General features: G+C 38.2%; 1 protein-coding gene across 1 annotated transcript in view; it reads right to left on the bottom strand.

The window, feature by feature from the left end:
• The window catches only part of COPB2 (COPI coat complex subunit beta 2), a 33626-nt gene extending 15523 nt beyond the window's left edge, over nucleotides 1-18103 (bottom strand). The window contains exons 1-9 of the mRNA XM_070466679.1: nucleotides 17988-18103; nucleotides 12419-12556; nucleotides 6861-6947; nucleotides 6500-6626; nucleotides 5435-5583; nucleotides 2663-2809; nucleotides 1735-1834; nucleotides 933-1075; nucleotides 488-687 (exon numbers count right to left, since the gene is read on the bottom strand). Of these exons, the coding sequence (XP_070322780.1) occupies nucleotides 488-687; nucleotides 933-1075; nucleotides 1735-1834; nucleotides 2663-2809; nucleotides 5435-5583; nucleotides 6500-6626; nucleotides 6861-6947; nucleotides 12419-12556; nucleotides 17988-17990 (1094 nt within the window). The 5' untranslated portion in view covers nucleotides 17991-18103. The remainder of the gene's footprint in view (nucleotides 1-487; nucleotides 688-932; nucleotides 1076-1734; nucleotides 1835-2662; nucleotides 2810-5434; nucleotides 5584-6499; nucleotides 6627-6860; nucleotides 6948-12418; nucleotides 12557-17987) is intronic.
• Nucleotides 18104-25850: the final 7747 nt, after the last annotated feature.

Below are 25850 nucleotides of genomic sequence, written 5' to 3'. Positions count from 1 at the left end.
AAGATGTTCAGTGCTTTATAAATCTTAAGGGAGAAACAAAGCTGAGATACGAATTACAGAGAAGAAGCAGAATTATTACCCTTCCCAAAACTTTTTCAAAAGACAAAGACCTCCCAACTCTTCTTAAGAGCAATGAGTCTGCAAATATTTAGAGAGCACCTACTAAGTCTCAGATAAGACAGGATTCTTGCCCTTGAAGGAGCATAAAGACATGTCATAAGGATGCATACCAACACATGTGAAATAGAGTCAACACAAAACTATTCCACTGTTCACAACTGTGTAGTGGGAAAGGCCAGGAAGGCAATTATGCTTCACCATGCATGCAGACAAGATCAACAGGACTGGCTGCCTGCAACTGCGTTGAGGACTGTGAGGCCAGGGCAAAAGCTCAATGAGGAATGCACATTACAGGGCAGTGCTGGGACAAGCTGTGGATATGCAAACACACATAGAGGCCCAGAGGGAGATTCTGGTGGTAGCTTACCGCCCGTTAGGATTGTGCTGAATAGTCTGAGGGTATATTTCACAACTGCCCATATCTTTTACTGCCAGTGGCAGTCTTTCTCCATCTTTAATTTCAGCATCTCCCATTGCTTTTAGGTTGGCCTGTTGGACTTCTGAATGTTTGGCCCAGATTATCTTTCCATTGGCATCCATGGACATGGCAGGTTCCTCCCGACCAAGCTAGAGGAATGACAAATGACCTTTAGCCGCAAAAAGGAAAACAAATGAAACTACAACAAAATAAACATTTTCTATTTTCATTTAATGGAGGGCTCCTTTCTTCCACTTAACTCTCCTCTACAGTACCTAATCTCTTTCAGGTACATAGCTCAATGACAGAGTGCCAATTTAACAAAACTGGTGACTTAAAAGAAGACTGCTCCCCTTGTTTACCCCTATTCAGAGACGGTGGAATGAGAGATTACCTTAACAATGATGCTCCCTTCATCATAGCCCAAAGCAACGTTATTGGACCCTCGCAGGCTGGCCACACACCATACTCTCTCCATTCCATAATTCAAAGTACTCTCAAGGCGATAGGTGCTTGAATGCCAAATACGCACGGTTCCTGAAAAAACAATGTGAATAAGCCATTTGACTTGAATACCCAACAAGGAACTGTCAGGTGAACCAGCCATGTGGAAGTCTTTATATTCAAACACAACACACTTCCTAGAAGCTTCATTTTTGATCTGTAGTCTGTGACTTTATAAAGCAACATAAACATACAATAGAAAGTGCATAACAAGCTAAAACAAAGAAATATAATTTTTATGTGTGAAATAATGACAGGATTCCTGGGTACAGTGCCTACTACATGCCAGATGCTTTCTATGTTATTTCTCCACATCCTTTCACTACAATCCTATGAGGTAGGTGTATCTATTCCCATTTCATAATGTACCCAAGCCACACATCTATGAAGTGGCAGAGCCTGAATCTGACCCTGGGCTTTTAGACTCCAAAGCACAGGCTTTTTCCGTTTTCTGCTAGCACTTCTAGGTGTCCTCTTATGTACCTAACTGAGTCAAAACATATCAGAATCATGATGATGATAATGATAATAACAACGTCCTTGTACTGTTTTATAGCTTAAGTAACCTACTCTAATAAACAATATCAAAATCTTTTGAAACTTCCAATGAAAATGCAAGGCACTAAGCTGGCTTAAATATCCACTTAACAATGAATGATAAGCATAGGAATAAATATACATTTCTAACTTACCATCTTCTGAACCTGTGATGATAATTGGCAGCTCAGGATGAAAACTGGCACAGGACACATTTTGGGCATGTCCCTCCAGTGTCTGTACACAAGTTTTGTTCTATAGTCAATACACAGAAAACACTCTCATTAGTGGGAAACAATAACTCATCCTTAATTTTCCCAGAGCACAGATACAGAATCAATGGTAATGGTCATAACAATCTAAATAGTATTCAATACAGAGATTTTTGAAAGAGAATCATCTTATTGTGTACATGTTTTCTCACTGATGGTACAGACAAAAGTGACTATCATATTTAAAGAAGAAAACACACACACACCCTGAAAGAGTTGGTTTTCATCTAAGTATCAGTCCCCCAATTTCCTAAGATGTCTTTAATGTTTTCATCCTGTATTTAAACACAGATTTGAGTATCTCACTATAAGTGGTTTTCTAGGCCTCATTTTATTAAATATTCGTGGTTATTCTGATTTGAGAAACAAAAATATAAAAAAGTAAAATTTTGGAGATAAAAAGTGTAGTAACAAAAGTTCATAACCAGGTTTACAAGTCTATGTGGCAAAATGATAGCACTATTGTGATGTCTGACATTAGTCACTAGTATGCTAGTTTTGAAATACAAATGGAAGTCTGCCAATGAGGATACTAAAGGGTGCAACAATTCATTTTAATTAAAATCTTGAAATTTCTCATTTCTAGTAGTAAATGAAAAATAAACATGATGGCATTTTATTTTTAAAATCTTAATAAGCATTTGTTGTTATTTTCACGAGGAATTCTGAGACCACAGTTTAGGTACAAATTCCTGATGCCTTAACTTATTATGCCCAAAACAGAGTTCAACAACTCAAGTTTGAACTGTCCTATAAGAAATAGTGAGAAGTATATCTAACATAAGGCAAGTAAGCTATGAAAAAGCTGTACCTGATAGTCCCATATTTTCACAAGACGGTCATCTGCTCCTGAGATGAGGTATGGCTTGTCACCACCACTGTAGTAATCAATGCAATTCACGCCTTTTTCATGTCCCTCCAGAGTGAAGTTTGGTGATGATGAGCCCAGCTGCCACACCTTCAGAGAGCAATAGCATCTGCCAGTCAACATGGGGCCTTCATTTCAGAAGGCAACTCTACCACACCCCTGACAGTCAGAAATGCCAAAGAACAGGAGAGAAGCTGAAGAATGCTCATATTTTTAACCCACCTGTTTGGGTTCTTTCTCATTTTACTTAAATTTCCAGGGGGCAGAATCACTATGGCATTCTCTCAAATGCCAATTTCCAGGCTTTATCCTAAGAGATTATGATTCAGTGGAACTACAATGAAGTTCAGGAATCTAGATTATCAACAGACACCCCAGGTGTCTTGACTTTGAGAAACACTACTTTAAGGGTAGGAAATGATGTTATGAGAGAGTTATTAATAACACAAAGCTAATGAAAATGGACTTAGTAAGATGTATTAAAAGGAGAAAATTACTGCTTTAATCAAAAAATTAAAAGTATGAAAAAGCAGTCAAATATTACTATAGCACTGCTATTGAGCTTTATCTTTACCAACATTTATTTTGTATGAATACTACATGGGAAGCCCTGTGGGTGGTATAAAGGTATGTAAACAAACTTTACTAGAGCCAAAGGTAAAACAATTTTGTCCTCAGGCTATATTTAATTTAGTGAAGAAAGTCTGAAACTAATTCTAAGTTTTCAACCTATGTCAAAAGCAAGGATAATTCAGTAAAAGAAAAAAAATAAAGTAATTCAAAGCCCCAAGATACTCAACATGTTCCATTTAATAAGTTGTCAGACAAACAGAAGATAACATTTTATATAAGTTAAAGGAAAACCTCAATAAAAATTAATAGAGAACATATGAAGCAAGTAACATGACAAAGAATTAATTCAAAATAGTAAAGCAACTCTGCACTCACTCCAAAAAAGTATATGCACTCAATCAAAAACATGTGGCAGCTAGCAACATTTTCTCCAAGGTAAGACATACAGATCGCACAAACATCAAAATTAGGAATAACATTTCCCCTCATTATTCAAAGAAGCAAATAAGCAAAAAAATGAAGGTACATAATAATGCCGTCAGGATGGATGGATGTCTGAAGAAATCTCAAGCATAAAAGCTGAATGAGATTGTGAGGAAAAAAAAGGGAGAATAAAGATATTTAGGCGAGGGCCAAGCTGTAAAGGCAAGGATACTGTGAATATGTTCTTAAAAAATGTGGAAGAGACTGCCGATATGACAGGAACTCACATTACTGGGGCAACACCCAGGAAACCAACTAAGAAGGAAAGTGACCGTTAGATTACATGCAGACAGGTTTTAAAATAGCTAGTGGATGGAGAAATAAGAGACAGGCAGAGATATGATAATAATAGAGAAGCTGAGTACAATACACTAAGAGGAAAACGTGACATTAGAAAACAGCAATTCTTTAATCGGGTTTCAAGGATGGATAAACTCTTACATAATTGCTTCACAGAGAAAGTAAGCCCTCACATTAAAGCCACTGACAGTATACTACACACATTATATGGATTTAGAAACAGGAACATACCCTAATCAAAACAGAAACAAAATAGATTTATGAGAACCAGATGATGGAACTCTGGGAAAGGCAGGTGAATTTACAGAGAACAGTCATCACCAAACAGCATATAACTGACAAAACAGATGCCCAGCCCAGTTGATGTCATGATCCAAAGATGCACTGGCACTGGTTGTACTTGGTTGACCAAATCGCTTACAGAGAGTGGGGGTGTACTCAGAATTGGTGACAAGAAACCATTTTTATAATTCCATTTATAACTGTATAGACAAAAAAATTCTGTTAAGTTGTAAATTTAATTTCTTTCATCAACTAATGAAAATAATGGAAGAAAAAATTAACAAATAATAATTTCCATGAACAGAACAGAATAGAATTAACAATTTTAAATTATTAAAGAAAATTAATTTTAAGATTGTGATATAAAAGATTAACCTATACAAATTAAGCAAAATTTTAAAAATCAATGCTTCATATGAAAGAGAAATAAGTTTAAATTATTAAGTTGTGAAAATGTGAAATACTATTTCATCAAATAACTGCTAAGCCTTGAAACATGAGTAATTCTCCAGAGGAAAAGAAATCAAAAAGGGAGAATAAAGAATACTTTAGGCAGAGGGACCAGCTGAATGAGGCAAGGTTCTGTGAACATTCATGGCTTCTCAAGAAAATGGTGAGGAGACCAGGTTTACAGGAGATGTCTCGTAACATTAGCTAAGGTTGGTCTTGGAAACCCTTGTATTCCACACCAAGGCAACTGGACTTTACAGTTAGATTGGGAACTGATAAGATAGAACCCAGGTTTTAGAAAGATAACTGGTAGTGGTATGGAGAAATGGAGTAAGAAAAAGAGAATGGAGGCAGATGATATAGATTTGCAGAGGTTTAAAACTCTTATAATATATTGCTTCCACATGGAAAAACACCCCTCCATTAAGAGCACTGAGTTGCTACACCATTTTTCTAAACAGAATATGCCCTTCTGAATCAAAATAAGAAGTCCTATTTTGCTTCAAAATGAGCTTTTGAGAGAAACTTTTCAGATAGAAATAACTTTCTGGGAAGCCAGCAGTAAAATACCTAACACAACTATATCTCACCAACAAGCATAACTGACACAAACAATGGGCACCTTACCTTGATTGTCCTGTCCAAAGAAGCACTGGCAAACTGGTTGTTATCTTTAGGGTTGATCACAATCTGCATTACATAATGGGTGTGTCCTTCAAACACTTGTGAGCAAGACCATTTTTTATCCCAGTCCCAGAGTTTAATAAGCATGTCATCTAGACCAAAAGAAAGTCTCCAGTTAGTTGCAATTTCTATTTCTTTCATTCAGAACTAAGGTGCAGAATCTCTGTGCCTTTTTAAGGAAGAAAATCTAACACAAATCATATATTCCATGACTTACAGACACAGAATCAGAATTGGACAGATTTTTCAAAATGCTTATTCTAAGAATAATTTTAACTTTCTGAAGAGTGGAGATAAAAGAGATTACCTACAGCAAATATACAAATTTCACGGAAAAATTTTAAAACAGACTCAATGGGCTTTACAGAATGATGAAAGAGCAACATAAGTTTAATTAGAGTCTAAGTACGACTGAATAATGATGATAATGACTATTTCAGAAACAAGCATTTCTCTTTTAATCAGTTCAGTCACTTAGTCATGTCTGATTCTTTTCAACCCCATGGACTGTAGCACACCAGGCTTCAATTGGTTAAAAAAAGTTCTGAATTACTTCTCAATTTCTAACTTAAAAATGTTTCAAAGAGCTATTACCAATTCAGTGCAACTTGTTCTAACTGCCTTCCAAAAAGCTCCACAGCTTCATACATAATACCAAGGTGCAAAGTAGTCTGAACATAAAGATACAACTGACTAGAGTATATGGCAATCTGCCAAAAACTCGCTCACTCACTCATTCAGCTTTCTGTTCAGCAGATGTTTCAGCATCTAGACCTTCAGGTCTTCCCTGACAGATTTTGGAGCAACTGCTACACAAATCCTAAGTAGAGCTGATATTCATTAAAATACAAAAGCAAGCAGCACTGATAGCAAGTAATGGATTTAAATAGTTTAAAGGCTGCTTGGAATTAGAACTCTACTTGTAACAGCAGTAAATGAATTGCATGTCTTACTAAATGAAAATGAATTACTCAGGGACCTACATGACCAAAAGGGGTCATCTCTTACCACTGCTGGTTAGAATGAAAGGCTGGGTTGGATGAACAGCAATACAGCGAATATAGTCTGAATGTGCCTCAAACATATGAACTCTCTCCAGAGTGTTGTAATTGAACACTCTAATCTGCATGTCATCCTAGAAATGGAAATTTAAAAACCATCATTACTCTTATGAAGTAAATTGCACAAAAAAAATACTATAGGCTCAAGGTATAAAGTCCAGACTTCAAAACACTGCACTAATTAACAAAAGAAAGCCAGAATCAAAATTCTGCAACTCATTTAGGTAATCACTGACCAATTCAGAAATGGGATTAGAAATTCATATGCTAAAAAAGAAAAAAAAAAGAAATTCATATGCTTAACTTACCGCTCCTGTTACAACCCAATTCTTCCTTGCAACAAACTTTGCAGCTCGGACAGGAAGATCACATACTTCAAATGTTTTCACCAGTGTCTTAAAAATGTAACAAGAACATACCACTTTGAGTTATGAGATAATAACTGAAAAATCTATTCTATTTAAAACATCCAATTATTTAGATCACTTCTAATCTTAAAAATATTCTCTAGCTAAAATATAAAAGCAGTCGAATGGAAAACATTGACCAATCATCTTTTCTTTAACAGATTCAAACCTAAAATACTTATAAAAGAAAAAAGAAAGCAAATGTCCACAAGATGAAGTTCCCCATCCTCTGTGCTCCAGTCCTTCCCTAGTTTTTCTAGCCCCATTCTTAGCTACTCTCAGTCTTACCTTTGCTCCCATTCCCTCCACCTAAAAACCCACCCAGAGAACCTTATACTCCACTTTCATAACATAGCACTTTCATAATTACATGTTTAATGTCAGTCTTTCCTGCTAAGCCCCCTGAGGGTGGGAATCTTGTTCACCACTGTGTACCTAGAGCCTAGAACAGCGGATGAAAAATTACCCATGTGTAGTAAGTATTTATTGAATGAATTAGCTCTTAGTTTTCTTCTTTTAAAAATTAAGCCCATAAACTCATAAAATAAACTTATAAACAATATACAATTTTTTTGTATATTTCAGCAATATACTTCCATACAGAAGCTGTTCCTTTTTAGTGATGAATTAAGTGATTCTTAATTCTTCACAGTGATTAAGATGTTCTTTAAAGCTGCTCAGAATATAATTATATACACAGGATGGAAAGCTGCTCAGAAAAGAATTATACACACAGAATAAAAGTGGAAAACTAGAAGACCGTGCCAGAAAGAACAGCAATGAACGCATTTCTTTGTCCTCCCACTTTGATGCTTTGTTCTTTAAAATTCTGAAAGTCAAACTATCCCTTTTAAAAAATTATTTCATTCTTTTTTTATATATATAATTTATTTTTTGGCTGTTCTGGGTCTTCACTGCTGCACAGGTTTTTCTCTAGTTGTGGAGAGTGGGGGCTCTTCTTTAGTTGTTGTGCATGGGCCTCTCACTGCAGTGGCCTTTCTTAAAGCAGAGCACAGGCTCAAGGGTGCACAGGCTTCAGCAGTTGTGGCACATGGGATCAGTAGTTGCGGCTCCTAGGCTCTGGAGCACGGAGTCAATAGCTGTGGTGCACGGGCTTAGCTGCTCTTCGGTATGTGGGATCCTTCCAGATCGGGGATCGAATCCATGTCTCCTGCATTGACAGGTGGATTCTTTACCACTAAGCCATCAGGGAAGCCTCAAACTATCACTTTTCTATATCTGTTTCTGTACTAGAGAATAATGAAAAGAGCATATTCTGATTGATTAACCATGTGTATCAAATTTAAATATAGGAACTGGTTCATAAGAACTGTTGAGCCCAATCTGGCTTCCTGAGCAAGACCTCAAAGATTCTTCAGAAAAGACTGAGTAAGTGGGGACATGAGCTCCAACCTGCACAACCATTACCAGCTGACTGTGATACAGACACGTGAGCAGGCAGAACATGCAACCTACAAGATGACACGGTAATGAACAAAAGCTCTTAGTTCAGTTCAGCTCAGTTGTTCAGTCGTGTCCGACTCTTTGTGACCCCATGAACCGCAGCATGCCAGGCCTCCCTGTCCATCACCAACTCCTGGAGTTTACCCAAACTCATGTCCATTGAGTCGGTGATGCCATCCAACCATCTCATCCTCTGTCATCCTCTTCTTCTCCTGCCCTTAATCTTTCCCAGCATCAGGGTCTTTTCAAATGAGTCAGCTCTTCACATCAGGTGGCCAAAGTACTGTAGTTTCAGCTTCAACATCAGTCCTTCCAATGAACACCCAGGACTGATCTCCTTTAGGATAGACTGGTTGGATCTCCTTGCAGTCCAAGGGACTCTCAAGAGTCTTCTCCAAAACCACAGTTCAAAAGCATCAATTCTTCAGCACTCAGCTTTCATTATAGTCCAACTCTCACATCCATACATGACCACTGGAAAAACCATAGGCTTGACTAGATGAACCTTTGTTGACAAAGTAATGTATCTACTTTTCAATATGCTGTCTAGGTTGGTCATAACTTTCCTTCCAAGGAGCAAGTGTCTTTCAATTTCATGGCTGCAATCACCATCTGCAGTGATTTTGGAGCCCCCCAAAATAAAGTCAGCCGCTGTTTCCACTGTTTCCCCATCTATTTGCCATGAAGTGATGGGACTGGATGCCATGATCTTAGTTTTCTGAATGTTGAGCTTTAAGCCAACTTTTTCCACTCTCCTCTTTCACTTCCATCAAGAGGCTCTTTAGTTCCTCTTCACTTTCTACCGTAAGGGTGGTGTCATCTGCATATCTGAGGTTATTGATATTTCTCCCAGCAATCTTGATTTCAGCTTGTGCTTCATCCAGCCCAGCGTTTCTCATGATGTACTCTGCATAGAAGTTAAATAAACAGGGTGACGATATACAGCCTTGACGTATTCCTTTTCCTATTTAGAATCAGTCTGTTTCATGTCCAGTTCTAACTGTTACTTCCTGACCTGCATACAGGTTTCTCAAGAGGCAGGTCAGGTGGTCTGGTATTCCTATCTCCTTCAGAATTTTTCACAGTTTATTGTGATCCACATAGTCAAAGGCTCTGGCATAGTCAATAAAGCAGAAATAGATGTTTTTCTGGAACTCTCTTGCTTTTTTGATGATCCAGTGGATGTTGGCAATTTGATCTCTGGTTCTTCTGCCTTTTCTAAAACCAGCTTGAACATCTGGAAGTTCATGTTCACATATTGCTGAAGTCTGGCTTGGAGAATTTTGAGCATTACTTTACTAGCGTGTGAGATGAGTTCAATTGTGTGGCAGTTTGAGCATTCTTTGGCACTGCCTTTCTTTGGGATTGGAATGAAAACACCTTTTTCAGTCCTGTGGCCACTGCTGAGTTTTCCAAATTTGCTGGCATATTGAGTGCAACACTTTCACAGCATCATCTTTCAGGATTTGAAATAGCTCAACTGGAATTCCATCACCTCCACTAGCTTTGTTTGTAGTGATACTTCCTAAGGCCCACCTGACTTCACATTCCAGGATGTCTGGCTCTAGGTGAGTGATCACACCATCGTACTTATCTGGCTTGTGAAGATCTTTTTTGTAGAGTTCTTCTGTGTATTCTTGCCACCTCTTCTTAATATCTTCTGCTTGGTCCATATCATTTTTGTCTTATTGAGCCCATCTTTGCATGAAATGTTCCCTTGGCATCTTTTAATTTTCTTGAAGAGATCTCTTATCTTTCCTAATCTATTGTTTTCCTCTATTTCTTTGCACTGATGGCTGAGGAAGGCTTTCTTATTTCTCCTTGCTATTCTTTGGAACTCTGCATTCAAATGGGTGTATCTTTCCTTTTCTCCTTTGCTTTTCACTTCTCTTCTTTTCACAGCTATGTGTAAGGCCTCCTCTTAAGGAGGCAACAAACTCAGGGATCTACTGTGCAGTAAAAAATAAAGCAGCCACAGCACTAACAGTCATGGTTCAGGTCTACGTTAAGTGCTGTGGCTGATATAAATGACCTAAGGGATGGTCTTTCCTATTCCAGAAGCTAAACAAGATAAAGAGGATGAAACACTACACACTCATCATATAAATCACCAACGAGAAGTAAGTAAATAAAGAAATACTTGTATGGTGCCTGACAGGGTTTCATACACAATTTTATCTAATTTAATTCTTCTGACAATCCTGTGAAGTAAGGAAGGCAACATATCATCTTCATTTAGATAAGTAAATCAAGCCTCAACATGGTTAAGTCTTGCCCACATCATTTAATTAACAGGATGGCTTCAAATTCTAACATACTGATCTTTAAACTGCTGTACCCATCACCACAAAGAGTATATAATTCCTCCTTATTTGAAATTCAAGAACATTTGAATTTACTCCCAAAAACCTTTTTGGCTCTTTCAAGCATCTTGCTCTCTATATACATGAGTGCCAAGTAACTTCTGTTGGTGATAAAGGAAGAAAAGCAGGGAGAACCAAAACAAATCAAGCATTCAACAAGATTTACTGAGTATCTACTATGAGCCTGACTGTCAGGTGCCCACTTGAAATAACAATGGGAATTGACACTAGGAAAATCCCTGTCCTCACAGAACCTTCTTTTCTTGAAGGAAAGAAGGAAATTTTAAAAATTACCAATGAGATGAATTATGAAGGGGGAAGCAGATGGCACTGCAGAAGGGCATAGAAGGGTACAAAAACAAAGATGAAGCAAAGTAGATGACCTGAATCGAGCAGTTACATTATAGTAAAAATAAGGGAAGTACACCTGGGCTTTAGAGCATACCATAGTGAGAGGAAGGAGAGTGAGAGATGGTGAAATGGAGCTGACAGAGGGAACCCCTAGGGAGCATGGTGGGGGTGGTGGATGCACCAATATATCTGTTAAGCATAAAATCAGAAAGATTTTAAACATTTGGATAGAATAGATCCCCTACCCCACCAAAAGCAGTTAGCAAGCATACTTTCCACATCAAGGCAAAAGGAATTCACTTGAAACTGCAGAGGACAGAACTTCTGAATCAGTGATATGAAAAGTTTATTATTCAGTAGTTCAACACACAGTTACTGAGCACTAATTGTGTGACAGGTAATGTCATAGGCACTGGGATAGAGCAGAAAACAAAATGTTAACGTGAATAAAATATCACTGGTGGGGTCCTGGTTGAAATGTGCAGTCCCTACTGTTTCATTAGAATGATATAAGCTGAAGGGGTGGTTTTAAGTTTACTTTTGAACTTGGTTCCTCCTACAGCCTATTTTTGCCATTTTAAACCCCGCAAATCTGAATTTTATCTGGATTTTAAAAACTTAACCTTGGATGTTGGGGATAATTACTGTATAAATAGACACAAAACTGTATAGTATAGTGCTGACTATATGTTCTATACCTTGAAAGAAAAAGATTAAGGATGGCCAAGAAAGACTGGAAAAGATAAACTAAGTTAAAAATATATTACTTACTCAGATGAAAGCATTTAAGACAGATAATCTGTAAAAGACATATTTCCACATGTAATGAAAAGCTGACTGCAAACATCTCTCTGATATCGTCTATAATCTATATGGCTGCCTGAAAGTTATCTGCATCATGCATTGTATTAAGCATGTGGGGGAAAATCAGTAAAAGTAAAAATCCCATTGTAAAGATTTTTAGAATACTCACTGAATGGAAAATTAAGTACCATTAAATACTTATCTAGAACAAGTGATCTTATATTGGTCAGTTTCTTCAAAGAAGAGCTAATATACCTACATGAGAACTTAATACTTCAATATTGGATACAATGAGCTCAGAATAGTTTCTCCCATAAGCTCTATCTTCATAAATGTTAGCTTATGTTAAAAATACTTCGTACCAATTTATTTGGAAACGCAGTATACACACACACACTACTAGACTGTTATATTTATCCTCTTTCATTATAAACAGTCTAAGACAGTATTTCTAATAAAGTCCTTAAAAATTTTTACCTGTGTTTCATGATTCCAAACGCACACGCTACCATTGTAAAGACTCGCCAACATCCATGGCTCTGTAGGATGCAAATCCACACTCTTAACTCGATCCGATCGAGCAGTAAGTTTTCTCTTGATATCAAGTCGCAGAGGCTAAGGACAAACATGAAAAACAAGCAAACAAAATGTTACATTGGTATGTCAAATGAAACATGTTTGCAATCTTAAGTAAAAACAGTCCATTAACATGCCTACAAAACAATTCAGTTTTTACTCTGTGAAATTGTAGCCACAGTTTAAAGTCTAAAGCACCTACTTATACACTCTTACATACAAAAAATATGAGTATTTAAAAAACTTTAACTTACAGCAGCACTTGTCAAACTTTTTGGTTTAGGGACACCTTTACAGTATTCATTTTTGAGGACATTAAAAAGCTTCTGTTTATGTGAAGGGTGAAAGGTGAAAGGGTTAGTTGCGCAATTGTGTCCAACTCTTGTGACCCCATGGACTGTAGCCCACCAGGCTCCTCTGTCCATGGAATTCTCCATGCAAGAATACTGGAGTGAGTTGCCATTCCCTTCTCCAGGGGATCTTCCCAATTCAGGGATCGAACCCGAGTCTCCTGTATTGCAGGCAGTTTCTTTACTGTTTGAGCCACCTTATTAATGTAGATTATATTTATTAATATTTATCATGTTAAAAACTAAAACTGAGACAACTTTAAAATATTCATGTATTAATTCATTTTCAAAAACAAACTAAACCTATTCACATTAACTTAAATAAAATAACTACAGCTTCGAAAGAAATTTAGTGATAAGAGTAGCGATGTTCACAGTTTCGCAGAACTCTTTAAATTCTGACTTAACAGAAGACAGTTCATTTCTCATATCTGCTTCAGCCCTCAATATGTTGTGATATGTTGTTCTGGTTGCTTTATGAGAAAAAAAAACCAACAAACCTGGCTCATAGATACAGAAAACAATAGATTGTAGCTGCCAGAGGTGGAGTGTAGAAGAGGGAGAAATGGGTAGAGGGGGTCAAAAGGTACAAACTTCCAGTTATAAAGTAAATCATGGAGATGTAACGTACAGCAAAGCAGATAAAAGCAGTTAATAATACCGTGTTGCAGACGTACAGAACAGACTTTTGGACTCTGTGGGAGAAGGCGAGGGTGGGATGTTTCGAGAGAACAGCATCGAAACATGTATATTATCTATGGTGAAACAGATCACCAGCCCAGGTTGGGTGCATGAGACAAGTGCTCGGGCCTGGTGCACTGGGAAGACCCAGAGGGATCGGGTGGAGAGGGAGGTGGGAGGAGGGGGATCAGGATGGGGAATACATGTAAATCCATGGCTGATTCATGTCAATGTATGACAAAAACCACTACAATATTGTAAAGTAATTAGCCTCCAACTAATAAAAATAAATGAAAAAAAAAATAATACCGTGTTGCATATTTGACAGCTGCTAAGAGAGTAGATCTTAAATGTTCTCATTACAAGAAAAAAAAACACAATTTTGTAACTACGTATGGTGACAAATGTTAACAGGACTTATTGTGGTGATTGTTTTACTATATGTAAGTATCAAATCATTATACTAGACACCTAAAACTAAAATAATATCATGTCAATTATACCTTTACTATTTTTTTAAATTGAGTTCTTCAGAGAATAGTAGATTTATTTTGGCAATAGTGTTAATAGTAAATGCCAGATAATGTAATGTGGGATCAATAAGGGTTATTATATACATGTCCATGAAGGGCTCTGGAGTCAAATGGGAATGTTTATAATATTTTAATGGATTTAAGTTATAATAACCAAATGGAAATTAGGAGAATTTTGAACCAAAGCTAAAATACTCTTTCTCATCATAAATACTAACAGGTTAAAAAGTGTTTTTCAACCTGGATTTGTCATCCAAACCACAGGAAAAAAATGATCTGAATAACTATTTTCTCAGTTCTTCCAAGGATGGCTTTTTAGGAGAAAAGTTAATTCATTATACACACTGATGGCTTATGGTAGTAGTCTCAGTTCTCTCTTGGAAGCAGATATGAGGAAGACTAATTTAAAACATGTTTCTTCTTCAGCAGGTTTTAAACACAACCTAAGAGTTTACTTGGCAAGTTGAGTTACTATTAAGTTTTTATTTTTGCTATCTTCTGTGATGTTCATGAATGGGAAAGAAATTTAACATTACTTTTCTACACAAATGAAGACAGCAGAGGTAATTTCTTGAGACAAAGCAAACATCTCACAAGGTTCTTATTTATCATTTTGGACTTCTATCAAATCTGGGTCACTGACTACTTTGAACCTGGTTCTCACTTCTATAAAGGCCTCCCCTCCTTCTGGCAACAACCTCCACCTCTAACTTTCCTTTAAAAGATCTAAGTTCTCTGGCTCTTCACAATCGCCACAAAAATATCTTCTCCATCTCAAACATTCTACTTTCAAACCATTATCTTCACATTCCTTCCTTAAGCAGGACTTTTCACTTCATTTATTTCTGAATCTTGCCCCATTCATTACCTTCACAAATATTAACTTTTTTTCTGGTCTCTCCGTAGTTAGCAAACCTGATGTGTCTATTATATGCCAGGAATCATGGTGGAAGTTTACATAAGCCAGCATATCTCATACTTTTTCTCTAGCAAATGAGGAAACTGTACACTTTTAAACTATGCATATTTTACCATTAAAAAATGTTTTGAATGACTGATTACTGAGTAAAAGTGAAGGTGGCCCAAGGTACAAAGCAACACCTGTATAACAACATGCCCCTAATGCACAATCTCAGTTTTTAAAAGCACAGCCAAGGGCTCTTGCTGCATCTCTCCCAGAATGAGACATTGTACTAGGGACTGTGGAATACCAAGATGAGTAAGGTACTCATAAAAGTGAGTGAAAGTGGCTCAGTTGTGTTTGACTCTTTGCGACCCCATGGACTATACAGTCCATGGAACTCTCCAGGCCAGAATACTGGAGTGGGTAGCCTTTCCCTTCTCCAGGGAATCTTCCCAACCCAGGGATCAAACCCAGGTCTCCAACATTGTAGGTGGATTCTCTACCAGCTGAACCACAAGGAAAGCCCAAGAATACTGGAGTGGGTGAAAATGAAAGTGAAGTTACTCGGTTGTGTCGACTCTTTGCAACCCCAAGGACTGTCACCCACCAGGATCCTCCATCCATGGAATTTTCCACTGGAGTGGGTAGCCTTTCCCTTACTTCAGGGGGTCTTCCCAACCCAGGAATCGAACCAGGGTCTCCTGCATTGCAGGATGATTCTTTACCAACTGAGCTATCAGGGAAGATACTCACACTGCAGCCTTAACTCTAAACATCTCCTTGTATCTCCCCAAGGCTGAAGGCATTTAGGACTGAGCTTAACTGTTACCACCATCATATAATCTCTTGGATTATCCTACCAGAAGTATCCTTTCCTATAAGATCCTACAGAATTTAACGTTTAATATTTGTGCACATGTCTGTTTTTGGTTTCTAGAGTAGATGTTCCTAAAGAGATCATTCATGTGCAATATTCAGCACCTTATATATTTGGGTATGGGAGGCTTCCGTGGTGGCTCAGCACTTAGGAATCTGCCTGCCAATACAGGAGACATGGGTTCAATCCCTGAGTTGAGAAGATCCCCTGGAGAAGAAAAATGGCAATTAACTCCAGAATTCTTGCCTGGAAAATCCCATGGATAGAGGAGCCTCGGTGGGTCCATGGGGTCACAAAAGAGTTGGACGTGACTGAGCGACTAAACAACAACAAAAGAGGTTTAAGATAGTATAATCAAGATCTAAGGAATCATGATGGACTCAAGCTTCAGTTCCATCACTCATCTCAAATGCATGACAGTGGGCAAGTTTACTTAACTTCCCTCAGGTTTGATGTATATAAAACTATTGACTATTATCTATTCCTTAGTGTAATGACAGTTAAATTCAGTATTAAGCAGTAAGAACAATGCCTTGCCTATTTTAACCACTCCATGAACATTTATAACTTACTCTCCCACCTGCTATGAGAATTAGCAAGCAAATGTTTAGCCAAATCTATGGCACACAGTAAATACTCTATGGTAAACGAGTGAACAAAATCTTTTACAAAAGATTTTAAATGTGTTAAAGAATGAAATATTTAATCATAAAAATACTCTTAAAAGAAAACTAAATTAGGCAGATGCAAGGGGCTGTTTCCAAAAATGTCCATTTTGAAAACCACAGCACACTCCAGAGCAGGTCCTTGGTAATACAAGGTAGTAGAACTTAAGTTTTGCTTTGGGGCTCTTAACCTGGGGACCCAAGAAAGCTCATGAATGAGTATTGGTGGGTGACAGTATCTGTGAGTGAGTCCATTAAATTTTTATGCAATGTTGTGTTTCTCTATGCATTTTTATGGAAATATTCATAACGTTCATAAGTTTTCCCAGGGAATCAACTTCTGTTGCAGTTAAAACTCTGCAGCAATTAGCCTTAAACTTTTTTTTTTCCTCCCTTTTAACTGTAAGGTGAGGGACCTGGACTTATTGATCCCTAAGGTCTTCAAGCTCCAAAATCTCTGAATCTGTGCTGCTTAACAAGTTAAAAAAAAAAAGCAAGAAAATGTTTAAATACAAAATACATAATCCCTTACATGCTTTTGCAAAGAAATTCTCACACTATCGTACTGTTTTTCTTACTAGTATAACAAGTGCAAAAATATTTTAGCACATATTTGGGGGTGATAATAAAAAAATGGTGTGATGATTTGTCATTTGTCAAAAATGCTGTGTGACTGTCATTCGTCAGTTCAGTCGCTCAGTCGTCTCCGACTCTTTGCAACCCCATAGACTGCAGCACGCCGGGCCTCCCTGTCCATCGCCAACTCCCGTTTACTCAAACTCATGTCCATTGAGTCGGTGATGCCATCCAACCATCTCAACCTCTGCGTTCCTTTCTCCTCCTGACTTCAATCTTTCCCAGCATCAGGATCTTTTCAGGGTCATTCTTCAGTCAGTATATTTGCAAATGCAGACAAGCACGCCAACCAGTTTTATAAACTACGTCCCAACTCTAAGCTTCTCCCTTGACACTTAAGCTGGGGTTCCAAAGCATCTGAAATTCCACTTTTGACTCTATAGGATCCATTCACATTTCGAAAGGCGGGGGAATGGGGGGCGCCTGCCTGTTGCGGTCATACTATACCAAAACAAGCACAAGAGTGCAAAATCAGCTGTCACCGCTTTAAAGGCACAATGAGGTAGTTTCATCAAAACCTTCTACGGAATTCAACATTTTCGGCCTCTTATATTTCCCTACACTAAGGACCCCACTGCAGACCGCAGAAGCTCTAGCAAACACCGTAAGCACCGAAGTCAGGGACCCTCCAAGCATTGCCTCCCCACACGACCTGCCGCCTCTTCCCTTCCAGAATTCAAACTGGACCAGGACCCCTCAAGGCCTGAGGCGGTGGCCGCAGCGGGAACCCAGGCCGCGGACAACTGCGGGTCTCAGGCCAGGAGCCACAAGAACTGGCCCTGGCCACATGGGACCCCACTGCCTCCTGCAAGGCCTGGACTTACCATGGCTCCGACGGTCCGAGGCCTGGCGCCCTCACTCGCTACAGACCAAGCGGTCCTGGAGAAACCCACCGACCCTCTGACCAGACGACTGACTGACGTGGAACTTCCGGGAGGAGTTCTCGCGATAGTAAAGACCAGAGAGCGAGCGCCTGCGCAAAGCCGGCGCCGGGCTGGTTTCCTAAGCCCCGCCCCAATTTCCTAGGCAACAGGGCCTCCAAACTGCCCCAAGCGGACCTGGCCGCTCCGGAGAAGGCGGGGTGTGGCCTCTAGAATCCTTTGCAGTGCTCTGGGGCTGCTGAGAGTGGAGTAGAAACAAACCGAGAATTAAAAACTTGAAGAAAAAGCGAAATGCTACTTTCGAGTGCTAACGGCCGGAGAAACCCCTCCACAGCGGAGTTGTGTCACAGGAGCTGAGAAGTGCTGTCAGAGGGAGAGGGCGGAGGAGAGAAGGGAAGATGAAGCGAGGCTCTCGCTTCGGAGATCGGAGGGCTGCGAAGAGTCTTCAGCTCTGGAGCTCCCCAGGAGATAGGAGTATCAGGCCCTGCAGGATCTCCTTTTATTGAGCATCGACCGCATTGTTCATTCATTTATAATTATATATCAATCTTCGGCTATGTGCCAGAATAATTTCCTCTCTAATCTTCACATCAAATCTGAATTATCTCCATGTTACTGATGAGGAACTCAGTTCTGTCAGTTCAGTTGCCCTGTCCTGCCCGACTGTGTGATCCCATGGACTGCAGCACACCAGGCTTCCCTGTCATCACCTACTCCCGGAGCTTGCTCAAACTCATGTCCATCAAGTCGGTGATGCCATCTAATCATCTCATCCTGTCGTCCCCTTCTCCTCCTGCCTTCTATCTTTTCCAGCATCAGGGTCTTTTCCAATGAGTCAGCTCTTCACATCAGGTGGCCAAAGTATTAAGAGTTTCAGCTTCAGCATCAGCCCTTCCAATGAATATTCAGGACTGATTTCTTTTAGGATTGACTGGTTTGATCTTACAGTCCAAGGGACTCTGAAGAGTCTTCTCCAACACCACAGTTCAAAAGCATCGGTTCTTTGGTGCTCAGTTTTCTTTATGGTCCAATCTCACATCCATACATGACTACTAGAAAAACCATAGCTTTGACTATATGGACCTTTGTTGGCAAAGTAATGTCTGCTTTTTAATATGCTGTCTAGGTTGGTCATAGCTTGTCTTCCAAGGAGCAAGCATCTTCGAATTTCAGGAAACCAATGAGGAAACTAAGGTTCAAAGAAGTATCCTAGCCAGGGCCACACAGTAAATCATAGAGTCAGTATTTGATACGTCCTCAAAGTCGTGTGCTCTTTCTCCTTCACTGAAATACATCTTCATTAAAGTAGTTGAACTCTAGCATGGGGACCTGAGCCATAGGGATTGCAAAATGAACTGCTAGAGCATTTGCCTACCACCACCTTCTGAGTTCCCACTTTTTAAAATAAATTTAGTTTTTAATTTTCTAAACACAGTGGGCCAAATAACTTTGACCTTTTGCTACATATAAATGTGTAGCAAAGGCGTGAAAGTAGACTTGGAGGTTTTGTAGACCTTTAAATTGTCAGAAAGGAAAAAAGTGTGTGTGTGTGTGTGTGTGTGTGTGTAGAAAGTAATATTCAGAGGGAGACATATAGACTGTGTATGAAGTAATTTGGCTTTTAGCAGGAGCTTTATTGCTAATGTAACTTCTTTGTGCATCTTAGTTTTCCTCATCTTAAAAAAAAAGTTTGTACATCATTAGGCACCCAAGAGTTTACCTAGTTGGTATTGATGAGGGGCTTAGTCCCCAAGTATCATACTCACTTGGACTATATATTTTCCATTCAGTTCTGTAGTTTTGCATTATACATTATTTCATGTAATGTACATACTGAATTTGTTCTATATCCAAAGCACTATACTAGATGCTGCCTGAAGATTATACCTCTTGGATTTGGATTGAAGAAATTTCATTTTAAAGAAATAAGATTCTAAAATATGAACTAATATGTAAAATTGCATTGTGTGTGTGTGTATCCCTGTATGTTCAATTGTGGGTTTAAAAATAAAGAGTAAAACCATTTTCTCTTTGGTTTAGAGAAGACTAGAAGGTTAGAAAATAACTCTGGGGAAGAAAGTAAATAGGAACAAGCTTAGCAAATTGATAAAGGGTTTCCCAAAGATTTGTCACAACTGGATTTCTAGGGTGACTTTTCAATTCTTTTTTTTCCAAGTGGAAGCTCACTTGTGTTTCTATTAATACCCTACAAACATCCTTTCCTCCCTATTCTGTTCCCACCCCTTCATTAAAAGCTGAGGAAGTGAGAATAATTCCTTGAGGAAAAATCTAGTTGGTATTTTTAAAATATATACATGTCTCATCACTTAGCAAAGTGGTGAGTAGGAGAATAAGAGCCTAGTTTCTCCCTTCAAAGGGAGTACAATTTAAGAGACTTCCGTGAAGGTCCAGCAGTTAAGACTCTGCACTTCCAATGCAGGGACGAAGGGTCTGAATCCTGGTCAGGGAACTGAGATATCCTGCATGCTGTCTGGCCAAACTAAAAGGGATTACAAATTTGTAAGAAGTACGAGTAAAAATAATGAGCATAAAATATCCAACTGGGGAGGTAATTTTCATAAAGGAGGCAGAATTTGAGCTGGACTTTTGGACCACAAAAAGTCTAGTTTGCTTGGAGAATGGTATTCATTTAGAAGTGCATGAGGCAGATGGCTAGAAAGAAAGCATGGTGCTAAAATCTGAAATTTTACTGAAATAGGAATTGGACTTTGATTCAGTAAGAAATTGGGAACAATTAAGCCAGAAAAGAAACATGTTTATGTATGTACTCTGTAAGATTTATCTTTCATTGATGTGTATGAAGAAATGGATTGGAACAGTGAGATACTATACAAGTTTGGAGGAAGTGGGTATGGAAATAACAGTAATATTGAATAGATTTCATTGAGTGCTTACTTTTGTAATTGAAATATGCACTTTGCATGCTACAATTCATATAGTAATACTAACATATAGTCATTATTTTCTTAAATTTATAGCTTCACAGGCAGGTTCTTTACTGTCTGAGCCATCAGGGAAGCCCAGTAGATGAGACTGAAGTGGGTCAGCATGCTCTCCTCCAGGGGATCTTCCCTGCTCAGGGATCAAACCCATTCTCTTATGTCTGGCAGGAGTTCTTTACCACTAATGCTACCTGGGTAGCCCCCAATACACGAGATGATGAAGCCCAAATTGGTTAAATAATAAGCTCTGTGCCACACTGCTCAAGAGCTGGTGACATACTTGAGACCTGAACCCAAGTTTATTTCCAAAATGACTGCTCTTTCTCAGTAGAAAAACTATGAGTTTTTCCTTTTTCACTAAAAAGGTAGAATCAACAAGATACAGAAATGATTTGACTTTGTTTTGGAGTTAAGGGATTGGGAGATATTCTAATGCTAATATTTTGAATCTAGTGAACCAAGAGGAATATCTTTAATTAGAAGAAGAAGTGGAGCCAGAGAATGACACAGAAAAGGCACAATTAGAATAAGACAACAAGAAAAACTGAAGGAAAGGGAGGTATAATATAGTAGGGTGACTCACAATCATTTAGTTCATTGACAGTAGTCTAGACGGCTTTAGAGAATTTAATAAAACTTGGTTTTGGGGGGAAAAAACTATTGTCAGTGAACCAAATGATTATGAGAACACTAGTAGCCTTAAAAATTTCTTTTCAGTCAAGTAATGCTAGGGGGAATAGGTTTGCAAAGGATTAAGAAATGATTGGATGATAAAGCAGTGAAAGTGGTGAGTATAAAATATTTTACCAAAAGTTTAGATTTGGTATGTCATGGTATTGTCATGAAAAGACAAATGTTGATGTCTCACTGAAAGTGGAAATAATTTTTCCTGTATTTGGGGTGTAGTTGACATTAATTACCTCATGATAACTACTCCACATGGATGGAGTAAACTTTTGCGGTATTGAGTAGGAGCTAGCAAGACAAATGTCAAGAGGGTATATGTAGGGCATTTTAAGTGGAAAGACTTGAGAGTTCAATTTTTCCAGAGAGCTAAAAGTAGTTTAGCATGCTTGGGCCAAAGAGTAAGAAGGGAGAGGATTGAGAAATGGGACTAGGAAGATAGATGAAGCTCAGATCCTGAAAGTCCATGACTGCCAGTGTAAGAAATCTGGACTTTACCTTGAAGGCTCTAGGGAACCATTGAAGAATGTCAAGTAGGATAATCTTCATGCTCTATTACTGATTCATCATTGCATGTCAGTTACTTTCCCTATTAAAGGAAATGTTAAGGTTCTCAGGTGGATTTCTTCATGAAGTGAATGAGAGTCTTGACCACATAATCGCATACTAACCAGCAGGAGACTAAATTGAGTTGGAGAACCACTGAGTTGTCTTCTAAGAACAATGAAACTTAGGGTTGCCTGACACTAGAGGCAAAGTTTTGACTGATCGCAAAAGCATTGTTCGACTACAATGTGCTATACACTTAGTATGATTACCTTCCAAAATTTTAAAACTTATTAAATTTACTCCATGCAAGCTTGTTGTGGGATTTGAGGTAAATGGAATGCTTGCTTTTGTTTACCTGAAAGCATAACTATCCAGATCGTTAGTTATATTTTGATACAAGTATAACTTTACCTTCTTAAAAATTGCATTAACCTCATATCTTTTAGATTTCCCTGGTGGCTCAGATGGTAAAGTGTCTGCCTGCAATGTGGAAGACCTGGGTGTGATCCTTGGGTTGGGAAGATCCTCTGGAGAAGGAAATGGCAATCCACTCCAGTACTCTTGTCTGGAAAATCCCATGGACATAGGAGCCTGGTAGGCTACAGTCCATGGGGTCGCAAAATGTCGGACACAACTAAGCGAGTTCACTTTCAATTTTCACTTTCATATCTTTTTAATAAACATATTTAGAGGAGGCAGAGTTTAAAGTGAGCTTTGAATGAATAAGGGGGTGATTTCATAGGTGGGAATTGCCAGACATTGAAAATATGGGAACAGAGTTTTGGGAGTTTGTCATTTAGTGACCTGCACAGCAGTCCACACGCTAGGCTTTCTATCAGTTCTTCATATGTGGGGTGCTAAGACTACCCGTGGTTAAGTCAAGACCAGCAGGTTCTGGAGACTTTTTTTGGCTCAGGGTGGTCTTGTGGAATGAACTCTCTGGGTCTCAATTTCATTACATACAAAACACATTTATTTTGGAAAAATGAACTCTAAACTCCCTTTCTACTTAGTTTCTTTAGAATTTTAGGTCTGTGATTCTATATTCTTTTCAAGTGAAATGGGTGAAGGAAGTGGGTGCAGGATATATTAATGGACTTTTTTTTTTTTTACTTCATTCCGGTGCCAGTGAAGGAGCTCTTTCTGCATATTTTATAGCATGCATTGCTCTTTTTTTCAGGAAGTCACCTTAAGTCAGCAAATTTTTGTTGAAGCTTGGAACAATGCTGTATAAACTTGAGGATCCCCAGGGAACATGCTTTGACAACCAATGTTTAACTTTTGTTCCAGAGGAAAGTTTTATATAAGCAAATTAATCGGTTTAGAGCAATTATGTTTCCTTAAGAATTAGGTCCTTGTAAATGATAGTTCTGCTTATAAATAAATGAATAATAATGACAGATAGCTTGAATATCAGGCATATAGCAGTTACCTTTAAGTTAATTGAAAAAAAATTTAATGTAAAGGTGAAATATCTGGAGTGACAAGGCACTGCACAGAATAATTTCCATCAAATTGCCTTATTCCACTTTCTTCTAAAGAATTTGTCAGCTCAAGTTGATCTAAGGGCATTACTTAATTTGAATTCAAATGAAGTTCAAGCCCCAAAGCTTAAAAATGAAGTCCTTGGGCTCTGAACTCATGATATGTTTTTGTACCTGAAGATGATAATCCAAATCACATTGAGCCGCACTATTACAGGACTTTGCATTTGATGTCAAAGCAACTTCATGTGGATAGTGCTTGATCCGTTCACTAAAATCCAAATAGAAGAAAGTGTTTCTTTGCTAAATATGGCCATACTTTGGTGCCTCTGAAATTGACAATGAATACAGATATAACTTTATCCTGAAAAGATTTACATATAAAGTAAATGTTAATTGAATCATATATATATATACATATATATATATATATCTGTTCATTTATACAGATGTATGTACATATAGTGGTAAAGTCAATATTTGAGGGAGATAGGGAAATATTGCAGGTGCTTTTGGTTATTTATATTTTCTAACTTTTATTAATGTAAACTGTATAATAAAGAAAATAAATTACTTTATGCAAATATAAAATGTAGCAAAGGAGCTTGTCATATGAAGGAAGCTTAGTTTGAATCTGGCTATAAAGCAAATAAATACCTCTTATTTTCTGCATAAATCTCGCTTTTCATTTTATAAAGTCCATTTGAGTTGCAACAAAATGGTTTAGTCATATCCAGGCAGTTACCAAGGCACAATATGCAATACCTGTCTGAGGGTTTTGAGAAAGGTTTTTTTGCTAAGATGTATTCCTCATAGAATACAGGGAAGCAGCTTTGTTGAAATGTTTGAAGTTGTGGGTGGGGTTGGGGCAAGGTGAGGTAGTGATCAGGAAGGAGAGGAAGAATGAGACCCACTAAGGAGCCAGGTGGAAGGGCTAAAAGGGTTATGCTTAGCAGGTGCGTATTAGGATGCCAACAAATGTATTAATATACCAATTATTAGATAGCTGCTACCTTGAATGTCTCCGTTATCTCAGCTGAAGCTGATCAAGTGTCTCCCCTGGGTTTCTCCCTATTGTAGTCACTAAAGGAGTAACAACATACACCCCTGAACTTATGCAACAGCCAGCAGCTAGTCTGGTATTAGACATCTCTTCTGATTGATGAGTGCTGATGCCTTAGTATTTTGAGTATCAACTCTGCCTGTAAGGTAAGGATAATGAGCTGGTCCTTGCTGCATCTATTAATGAAAGGAGAAAGCAGGTATTTTAAATTATAAGGTAAGCCTGGCTGGTCTTTGGCAGCCACTTCAGTTTCTCATGCATGCTCTCCTCCCTTTCCCACCAACTCTGTGTGCTTTGCAGGGCCTTGTTCATAGGCCTTTACAGGGCCTATGTGTTTCTCAAACACCGTTCTGAAAACTCATCAACTAGCCCATCATATTAAAGTGCAATCAATCAACATGGGTTTTTCAGGCCCTCTCAGAGTGTCAAGAATTTTATAGGGGAGCATATTCTAGGGAAAGGGACCAAATTCGTTTTTTTCTTTTCTTTCCAAATTCATTCATTTGTGGTTTTGTATAGAATTATAGGTTTAGCACTAATTTTCTTTGAGCACATTAAATCTGTATCAGTTTTCCCTTTTCTCACTTGCTGTTAAAAGTCCATTGTCAGTTCCTTCTTTGAAGATAATCTTTTTTTCCCCTGGTTGTTTTAAGGTTTTCTCTGTCTTGATTTTATGAAGTTTTAATATGAGCTGTTTAGGAATGGGTTTTATTTTATTTTTCTGGAATCTACTGAGTCTCTTAAATCTGAGGATAGGTATCTTTCATCAGTCCTGAAAAATTCTCAACCCCATCTGCTTTTCCCTCTTTTATATCTTCATAGCATGCCAATGTTTGTACCAACCTTGTACCACATTTTCCATGGCTTCTACACACTTCTTTTGCCAGTGTATATTTTTTCCATTTTCTTCTCTCAGTCCTGCATTCTGTGTAAGGTCCTCTGACCCCACCTTCCAGTTCTTTATTTCTCCCTCATAGTGTCACTATGTTGTAAATGTGATTGTTGGGTTTAAAATTTCAATTATTATCTTTATTTTTAGTTTGGTTCTTTTTCTCAGATATAG

Source organism: Odocoileus virginianus, chromosome 4 (genome assembly GCF_023699985.2).
Source record: "Odocoileus virginianus isolate 20LAN1187 ecotype Illinois chromosome 4, Ovbor_1.2, whole genome shotgun sequence".
In the NCBI taxonomy this organism is placed as follows: Eukaryota; Metazoa; Chordata; class Mammalia; order Artiodactyla; family Cervidae; genus Odocoileus; species Odocoileus virginianus.
The sequence above is the reverse complement of the archived record's forward strand: the minus strand, read 5'-3'. Positions and strand labels throughout refer to the sequence as shown.